Source organism: Mustela nivalis (genome assembly GCF_964662115.1).
Source record: "Mustela nivalis genome assembly, chromosome: 10".
Taxonomy (NCBI): Eukaryota; Metazoa; Chordata; class Mammalia; order Carnivora; family Mustelidae; genus Mustela; species Mustela nivalis.
The window spans coordinates 30,200,377-30,210,208 of record NC_139029.1 but is presented as its reverse complement, the minus strand read 5'-3'; the positions used below and the strand labels follow the sequence as shown (position 1 = coordinate 30,210,208).

General features: G+C 56.6%; 1 protein-coding gene across 8 annotated transcripts in view; it reads right to left on the bottom strand.

Annotated features, from left to right (window-relative positions):
* Window positions 1–392: 392 nt before the first annotated feature.
* The window catches only part of KCNQ4 (potassium voltage-gated channel subfamily Q member 4), a 53,083-nt gene continuing 43,643 nt past the window's right edge, over window positions 393–9,832 (bottom strand). For all 8 annotated transcript variants that reach the window (XM_082687102.1, XM_082687105.1, XM_082687104.1 and 5 more), the window contains 5 exons: window positions 9,165–9,385; window positions 8,073–8,172; window positions 5,431–5,562; window positions 3,137–3,266; window positions 393–2,560 (listed from right to left, as the gene is read on the bottom strand). In XM_082687102.1, the coding sequence (XP_082543228.1) occupies window positions 2,348–2,560; window positions 3,137–3,266; window positions 5,431–5,562; window positions 8,073–8,172; window positions 9,165–9,385 (796 nt within the window). In that variant the 3' untranslated portion in view covers window positions 393–2,347. The remainder of the gene's footprint in view (window positions 2,561–3,136; window positions 3,267–5,430; window positions 5,563–8,072; window positions 8,173–9,164; window positions 9,386–9,832) is intronic.

The following is a 9,832-nucleotide window of genomic DNA, read 5'->3' as shown; positions in this document are numbered from 1 at the left end:
GGGCCCTAAGCCAAGAAAAAGTAAATGTGTAAGCGCCAGGGGTCACCATGAGAGTTCAGCCTGCGTGAGAGGGAGGCTGAGACAGAAGGCAGATCCCTGACATGTTACGTACCTAGCTCTAGCTGTGCCGGAAACCATTCTACCCTCCCCGACAGTTTAGTTATCCGGGCTAACAAGTTCCATTTTCTTTTCTTTTTTCTTTTTTCTCTTCTTCTCTCCTCTTCTCTTCTTTTTTCTTTTCCTTCCTTCCTTGTTTTTCTTTCCTTAAGCTATACTTGGTTAGGTTTTTGTTGTTCAGGACCAAAGAGGGCTGACTAATCCGAATTTCTTCATCCCCACCCCCAGACCACGTACCCCACCCCACCGCCACTGAACAGCCAAAAGCAACCACCTCCTACTGAAAACTTTAATGAAACCAATAAGTTAATAAGTTAACAAAGTGAGGTACTTGCATATCCGAGAACTGGGTTGGTGGGGGGACCTTGATTGTGGAAGGGGGGAGGGCTTCATCCCAAATCTCCTTTGGTCATAGGGTAATCCCATTCTTCTGACCCTCTCCACAGCTCTGTCTCTGAGGGGTTAGAGGGTGGCTCTCTGGGGACAGTGCAGTGCAGGTGAGGAGAGCCAGGACAGGCTCCATCCAGGGCATGACAGTCACATGCAGAGGAGACATTGGGGCAGAGGCTGGGCACCATGGGGCTGCACGAGATCCAGCCCCAGCCCTGGCGCTGGTGCATGCGGGTCCCCAGTCATGAGATGCAGGCTGCTGGGTTGGAGCCCCTCCTCGTTCCCTGGTGCCCCACGGAGGGTCACCATCAGTCTGCTACCCATCCCCCTCCTGCTCCCTGCATTGGCTTCACAATAGAGGGATAGAGGGGCCGGGATACCAAAGAGGTGCTGGGGGCCTGGCATTGGGGGGCGTATGCCAGAATGGGGGGCTGCCAACTGAAATGAAGAGTGAGGTGCAGAAGGAGGGGACACAGTGCGTGTGGGTGCCAGGTGCACAGCTGGGGCCCAACAGATTGGAGCAGCTAGATACATTATTATTCTCTCCGGGAGTGAGAGTACTAGGAAAGGGGTAGGTCTAGTGGAAGCAAGCCTGGTAACCATCCTGGGGAAGGGCCTGGGGTTTTTCCAGTGCTGTCCAAGCCCCAGGGGCTTAGGCCTGAGTTGTGCTGTAGAGATGCCAGGGAGGGTCCTTGTTGGGCAGCAGAAGCAGCAGTGTAGGCTCCTGGACCAGTGAGAAGTAGAGGTTCTTGAGAAAGGGGAGCAGGTGAAACTCGGAGGTAAGGCCTAGAGAGGCCAGGGGCCACTTCAGAGCTCCCTGTCCTACTCAGATTGAGTGGCAGGCTTCCTCTTAGTGGACGTCACCCTGCAGGGCCAGTCCATCAGCATCAGCTGCAGAACCCTAAGGAAGGCTGACCGGCTGTGTGCACACATCTCCAGGTGTGTGTGAGACTGTGTGTGTCTGTGCGCGTGAGAGGCTTTCTGCATGTTGGGGGAAACTTTGTGTGACCATGGGAGCACTGTCCGTGGGAGATTTGGAGGCAAATATAGAAACTTGTGCTGTAAGGTGTCTGGAGGGCCAAGGAGGGGAGTGGACATCCAGCAGGAAGAAGGAGCCCCTGGGAGGGGATACCTGCCAATGGGTAGGGGAGGCAAGGGAGAAACAGGCCCCATGCTGGGTGAGGAGCGGGTGATAAGCCAAAGAAAGGGATGGGGCGCATGGCCAAGCAGCCTGAGACCAGCTATTGCTGGGGGCCCATCTCCCAATGAGGGAGGGGCAGAAGGACCCCATAGGGGTCCCCCAAATTGCATATTTAACATAGTTTGCATATATGTGTCCAGCTGCCTGGTGGCAGGGTCCTATGCTTGTGGGTACCTAGGGGCACCTTGGGCCCACCCCAGAGTGGGGCGGGGACTTGGCGGGAGGGTTTCCCTGCTCTGTCCAAAGGGCGGGCCAGAGACCTCACCTTGCATAGCTGGAAGCTGGGTCAGGGCCCAGGACCCCAGCGCCCCACTCCCACTCCCGGGTCAGTGCCCCTGCCAGGCAGGCCATGTCAAGGCTTGATGAAACGGGCAGGGCACTGGGGGGCCCAGAAGCCGCGGGGCAGCCGCTGCTGCTGCCCTCCGTGTGGCCTGGAATCTCACGCTCCTGAGATGGGGCGGGTCGCTGGCACCCCCATGGCGAATATCTCACCCACCCAGGCAGCTCAATACTGCGTGTGGCCTCTCTCCCCGCAAGGGAGCAAGTTCAAGTAAGAGAGGAGTCCGGAGGCCTCAGAGGGCGGGTCCGACCGCCAGGCCCAGGGGCTGGCCGTGTGCTGCCCCGCCCCTGAGAAGCCCCTCAGTCCATGTTGGTGCTGACCGAGCGGGAGATGCTGAGCGTCTGTGCGGAGATGGAGATGTCCTCGTGGTCCACAGGACTATGGTAGTCGGAGGTGATGTCGGGGTCGAAGAGCGGCACTTGCACGGTGCCCAGGCTGGCCGAAGTGCCCGAGCGCAGGCAGCGCGAGTAGAAGCCCAACAGCAGGTCCAGCTTGTGTTCGATGGACTGCACCTGGGGACAAGGTGCGGCTGGGGGCGGGGCTTGGGGCTGGGGCGGGGCTTGGGGAGGGGTGCAGTCAGGAGGCGGGGCTTGGCCGGGGAGGGACGCTTCTGGGAGACGCGGCTCCTCCCATGGGAGGGGCGACAGAAAAGGCGGAGTTGGCCGGAGGGCGGGACGAAGGTGGGAAGCTGGGGGTTCATTCCCGGAGGGAAATCTAGTTGTGATTGATTGGAATAGTCCGGGAGCTACAGTCAGACAACTGAGGCGGGGTTACATGGCAGTACAAGAAATTTAGACGGGCTTATCTGAGACCACAGCCACCTGGAGACGGGGCTTGTCAGGAGAGGGTGGGTTTATCGGGGTCGTCTAGCAGAAATGGGCGGGCTTCCTGGGAGGCGGGGCTATCTGTGGGGCGGGGACCCGTGGGGCCGGGGACGCGTGAACCCTTCTGAGGCCTCCCAGGCTGGTGGCCTGGGCTGCGGCTCCGAGAAGTGCACCCTCCCCTTGTGCTGGTCCCCGTGGCCTTCCGGGAGCTTCTTGGTCGACGACCAGCTCCATCATACAAGCGAAACTCCACCCCATTCTCACCTGCTTCTCCACCTTGACCACGCGTCCCATCATACTGATCTCATCCACCGCCTCCGTGTCAGAGGGCCCCTTGTCTCCCTTCTCTCGGGTCTTCCGGTCCCCGGGCCCCCGCCCCACAATCTGGTCCACCCTGTGGAAGAAAGTAACCGTCAAAGGGCTCAGACACACGCCAACCGTCCCTCCCTAAAGAACTCTAGGTTGCCTACTAAACGGGGAGATGCAGCCTGCAGGGTAGGAGGACAGATGTGAAACGGTGGACTGGGAAAAAAGAGACCCAAACGGGAATGTAAGTTATAAGGTGGACAAGACTGGAGCTGGTCCAACCTTATCTTTCTGCTCTCCTTTACAGCGTGATTCTTGAAAGCATTATCTCGGCCCGCTGTCCCATTTCTCTCCTCCCTTTCTCTCTTAAACCTACACCAGTCAGGCTTTCATTCCCACCATCTCACCAGAACTACTGTTGTCAAGATCCCAAATGACCTCTGTATTGCTAAATTCCATGGTCAACTCTCAGGCCTCATTATACTTGACCTTTTAGCAGCACTCCAGCCCTCGGCACCAGGGGGACCATCTGGTCACCCTTTTCCCACATATCCTTCATGTGGGGTCGCAAACACCACCTTCTCCCAGTTCTCCTCCTACGTCACGGACCTCTCCTTCTCCCTCTACTTTGCTGGTTCTCCTTTACCTCCACGAAACACTGCAGGACCCAAGGCTCACTCCTAGGACCTCGTTTCTCTCTGCACTCTCACAAGGTGATGTCTTCAGTTCCAGATTTGCAATTCCTCTGTGCCCTGTTGACACAAATCTGTATTTCCAGCTGACAGCTCTCCTCTGAAGTCCACACTGCACAGTCTAAATGCCCCAACAACACTCCCGTGGATGTCCGATTGGCTTCATAACCCAACACCTCCCAGCTCACCTGAGCCAAACCTGCTGCCTTTGTTGGCTTCTCTGTGTCAACAAATGGCAACATTTTCCTGTTGTTTCCTGTTGCTCGAGCCATAACCCTTGGCTTCAGCCTTAACTCTCTTTTCTTCTCTTATACCCCATCAGAAAACCCTACCAGCTTTACCTTTAAAATCTATCTGGAGTCTGCATACTTCTCCCACCCCCTCCACTGCTGCCCCCTTGGTCCAAGTCCCCATCATCTCTTGCCTGCACATCTGATGCAGTCTCCTGTCTGGTCGCCCTGCTTCTACCCTCGCTTCCGTATAGGTCATCCTCACACAACACCTTGGGTGCTCCTTTAAAAATACGCTCAGATCTTGTCCGTCCTTTGCTCCAGCCTCTCCAAGGCTTGCAGCTCCCCCTAGGTGAATGCCAGCATGTGTCCTGTGGCCCACGGGGCCTTATACAGCCCAAGGGCCATTCATCTTCTGACCTTGCCTACTGCTCTTAGGCCACAACAGACACACTGGGCTCCTTGGTGCTCCTTAAACAACACCCTAGGACACCTGCCTAAGCCTTTGCTCTTGCTGTTGCCTCTGAAAACTCTTTTCTTAAACAGTCACAGAGCTGTTGCCCCACCTTTCATTTTTTTCCCTCAAATGTCACTTTCTTACCTATTTAAAATCACAAACCCCAATACTTTAACCCTTATGTTTCTCCTTAGGCTTGATCACCATCTGACACGGTCTAGTTTCATTTATTTATCATCTGTTCTCTTCCACTAGAATAAAAGCGCCATGAGGGCCAGGACTCTTGCTTTCCACCAGAGCCCCACTGTCTGGCAAGTAACAAAAGCCCCATGATTATTAAGAGATCAAGTGAATGAATGGCAGTGAGAATGCTGGCTACAGGAGAAGGGCAAGGTGTAGGTGATTACGGTCTTGGTGCAAGAATTCTTCTTACATGCTGGGTGGAGAGAAGAGGTACGGGAGGGTTCCACAGGCAAGAGGGGGGCAGCATTGAGGACAATTTGCCTATCCCCCTGGGAGATGGGAGACCTCCCAATAATTTTAATAATCTCCCAATTATTTTACTCCTCCTATTATTTCAGGACCAGGAAACAGCCATCTAAAGACATTCCCCCGAGGAGTGCAGGTTGGTAGGGATCGCACAGAGGACGTGAGGCTGGGTCCTTCTCGCTCAAGACAGGTGCGGGGTCAGTCCTCAGTGGCTTGCAGCAAGCCAGAAGCCTTGCCCAGGCCAGAAACTCCAGCTCCCACGGAGGCCTCTAGGGGGCGCCCGCGGCTCTGTTCGGGCGCGGGCGGGAGTGGGGCTGGGAGGCCACGCAGCTCGCAGTCCTTGCTTTGCAGCGAGGGCCACGGTCTCACTGCGAGCGCACCCACCGAGCCTGCAGGCTCTTGATCCGGCCCAGCATATCCAGGTGCCCCGCCGAATACTGCTCGATGACGTCCTTCACGTCGTATGGTCGCAGCGTCTCCTTGAATTTCCTTTTGGCCACCAGGAATTTCAGGATCCTGTCGGGAGAGGGGGTCTCAGCGGGAAGAGTTTCTTTTCCAGCCCGCTTCCCATCCCTTTGCTAACCTTTTGCTCAGCATTAGGGCACCTTCTGCTTGGGTCACTGGAAACAGCCTCTGCTGGGTCTCCCAGCCTCCCACCATGTTCCCACCATGTTCCCACCATGTTCCGTTCCCAACCCCTTTGATGTCTCTTTGTTTTTGTTTTGTTGTTGTTGTTGTTTTTAAAATGTGGTTTTATCTGCAGTAGCATTAGCCTGGGAGGCCTGGGGCTGGGCCTGGTTTCTCCCTGCTAGATGGGACACAGGGCAGGCCTCTGTGAACCCTGGTGATCAAGACAGCTTGATCCTGTCTTTTTTTGCATTTTTGCATTCACTGCATAAATGCTTGTTAGCGCCACTGTGCTAGACCTGGGCACCCAAAGAGGCATGAGACCCAATCCCTGATCTCAGGAGCCCTGTTCTGGCGTGGGAGACAGGACACACAATTATGGGGTGACGAGGGCCATGTCAAGGAATGGAGACAGTGGTCTGGGATGATGAGAAAGGGGCTCTCAGCTGGGGAGGTCAGAGGGCAAGTCTGGAGAGTGGTACATTCCAGTCCCAAAGGCAAGGGGGGCAGGGATGAAAAGAGGCTTTCTGGACACAGACAGACATGGAGGCATGAGAGTGAGATTCCGTTCCAAGTTGCCGGGCCAGAATGTGCAGTCGAGGGATTGAGCCGCTAGGGGAGGTAGGGCGGCATATAAGAAGAGAAAGAGATTGACCTTGGAAAGGCCACTGGTGGGCAGGCGGAGGAGGCACTCGGAAGAGCCCCGAATCTCTGACAGAGATTAGTTAGTGGGCGGCAGGGGTGGTGGGGAAGGGTTTCCTCTGCATTAGCATGATGACTCTGCCTGCCTGCATGGGCAATGCTCAGAGGCCAGAGTCTTGGGCAGGAAAACCAGACCCAGGGGCAGGGCCTGATCTGGGAGTGGGCAGCTGGGAGCAATTCAGGACTAAAAGGGACTTCCAGGGTTCTGAGTCTGGGTCCAGAATAATTCCCATGGCTTAGGCAATGGGGTGGGTGGTGGTGCCACAGGCTGAAGTGGGAACAGGGGAGGAAGAGCAGGTCTGGGGCATGCTGGGGGTAAAGGGTCCATGGGGCGGCCAAGGAGACCTGACCTGGGCCATGTGGCGGCTCAGGCGATGTGTTCCAGAAGCTGGTCGCTTGGAGGAGAGAGACAACATGTGTAAAAAGGGGGTGGGGAGAGGCCTCAAACTCTCTGGGGAGCAGAGAGCGGCCCAGCTGACTCTGATCTTACAAGGAACACAAAACAAAGAGGCTTGTGGGTAGATGCATCAGACAGAGAGGAGAGGAGGCGAGCCTGGAAGGCCTCGGGTTACCCCGAGGTTTCTGTAGCTAGAGCTGCAGGCCAGAGACAGAGTCTAGGCCAAGAATCCATGCCAATAAGCTTGGGGGCCAGAGCCATGGCCAAAGGGCTCAGGAGACTCTGGCCCACTCTTGTCAAGGCAGGGAGACAGCCAGTAGAGCCAGCAGGATGGGACTTGCAAACTCATTTGACCAAGACCCACCATAAGAAATACATTTTACGGGGCACCTGGGTGGCTCAGTCCGTTAAACACCCGACTCTTGATTTTGGCTCAGGTCATGATCTCATGGATCGTGGGATCCAGCCCCGCAGTCTTTGGACTCCACATACTCAGTGTTTGCTTGGGATTCTCTCTCTCCCTCTCCCTCAGCCCCTCCCCCTGCTTGTGCTCGCTCTCTTTCTCTCTCTCTCTCTCTCAAATAAACAAATCTTAAAAAAAAAAAATACATTTCATATCAGAGACCAGTACACACACACACACACACACACACACACACACACACACATACAACTGAAACGTAGGTTTCATCAACATTATTTGCCCTTCCTATGAGGGAATGCGCTCTGCTATTTTCTTTTCTATTCCTTCTTCTTGTTGTTAAATGCTGACCGTGGCCCACTACATTGATTTCACTAAGTTGATTTCAAACTGTTGTGACCTGTGGTTTGAAAAGCCCCGCTCTAGAGGAAGTCCTGAGGGAGACAGACAAGCTGAGGTCAAGACACCCAAGGAGAGAGAGAAACTTGGAGACACAGAAGCAAAAGGAGGATGAAACCGAGACACAGAGTTGGAGGGAAAGAGCACACAGGACAGACGCAGGGAGAGGCAGGCGCCCGGCTAGGGGGGAGCGGGGGAGAGATGCAGAGAGGACACTGCGGGTGGAGGAGAGGGACTGTGGTGGGCAGCCCTCCAGACGTGAAGAGGATGAGCAAACCCTGCTGGGAGCCATATGCCACCTCCCACCCCACCCACACTCCAGGGTCCCCGCCAGCCAGCTCAGCCAAGGGTGCCAGGCGGGCAGCAGCTGGCCTGCCTGGGAGCTAGGCCAGGCCTAGCCAGCAGGGCAGCCCCAGATGGGGAGCAGCAATGGGTGGCAGACGAACTGTTGGGGGGGGGCACCTCAGGCCTCAGACTCACCTGACGGAGCGGATGACCGTCTTCACAGCGGGCATGACGTCATCCACTGTGAGCTCACACTGGTAGCTTTTCTCTTCTGCCACTTCTTCCGAGGGGCCCTCTGGAAAGTCAGGGGGCCCAGGTAGTGGCAGCAGAACGAGCCACTCCCAACTCCCCCCCCCCACCTGCCGAACCACCCTTAGAGATACCGATCCAGAGACAGATGCTCAGAAAGGGTCCAGAACCTTCCTGGGGGCACACAGTAGACCAGGCTCCTGCCTCCCTGGCTGCCTTTACCCAGGGTGGAAAATCCTGGTTTCCTGCACACCCATCTGCCCTCTGGCCAGTCAGGCTAAGAATCTGCCTGGTGGCCAGGTAAGTGGGAGTGCATCTTTGGGGCGCATCTGATTTGGCCTGCAGCAAATTACACAAAGTACACAGCCCTGGAGGAAGCCCCACGGGTCCCACCAGGACAGTGAGCCTCCAAGAAAAGGGACCTGAGGCCTCTGCACATAATCACACACACGGTCTTATCCTCCAGCCGAGAGGGAAGGAAGATCCAGGGGCTGGCTCCCATGCCCAACTCTGATGCTGGGAAAGGCCCTGGGAGCACATCCTTCTGTCTCCGGGGGAGAGAAATGCTTCTCCCAGGCTGGTGCACTGCACGGAGAGGGGATGCTGTCCTTGAGGAAAGAGAGGGTGGAAGACCAGGCAGCTTCTGGGGTAGGGAAGAGGAGGCCCTGGGCACCAGCCATGCCCAGACTCCCATAGGCCAACACCTCGCAAAGACTGGGCTATGGGATTCTGTAACCTTCCAATAAATGGCAAAGCCAGGATTCAACCCCAGCAACCTGGCTCCAAAGCCTGCACTCTTACCCGCTACCGAGTGCCACCCTCTGCATTCTCATTTGATTCTTGAACAGTCTGGAGCCCAGCAAAGCAGGTGTTGTGATGCCCATTTCACAGACCAGGAGATGAGTCCCCAAGGTGGTCCATCAGATATAGAGCTGGGACTAGACCCGTCTTTCTACCACTAGCCCAGACTCTGTCCCTGCCCTACATCCCCCACTTCACAACAGGTAGGTCCTGGGCCCCAGGCCCCCAGGGGCTCACCCTCAGCAGAGGTGCGGGGTTTGAGTCTCAGGGAGGCCCGGAAGCGGGTGCGATCATTGAAGCTCCAGCTCTTCTGTACCTTGGTGGGGCTGGAGGCCTCGCCCACCTGCTCGCTGCTTGGGGAGGTGGGCATCGGCGGAGGGGCCAGGTGCTGCTTGGAGGGGCCTGTCCGTCGCTGGGAGCTGCCCATGCGGATGCGGTCCTTGATGCCCATCCGGCTGCTGGCAGGGCACGTCGGGTGGGGGAGAGAGCCAAGTCAGTGGGAGCTGGGGACAGGTGTGCGTGGGGACATAGCTGGCTTAGGACTTGGGGTAGCTACTGGGTTTTGATTCTCCACCAAGTGGAGACTTCCTGGAATGGAACAAGGGTGTGGCGAGGGGGACCCTGACCCCTACGGGAAGCTGATGCCAGGTCAGTCTGAGCAGATTCCCTCCCTACCCCCATCTCCCACCCCTCATCGCACAGACAGATAAGGGGTGCACAAGAGACAGATGTCAGAGCGGAAGGAGCGAGAGAGACCCAAGAAGGGAGTCAGAGACAGACAGGAGGATGGGAGAGCTGGGCCTGGCTCAGGTGGGTGGGTGGAAGTGGCCACCCCTTTGGGCACATACAGGCTGCCGAGGGATGGAGAGGCTCGCCTGGCCACGCACACTGAGAATGGCCTCCAG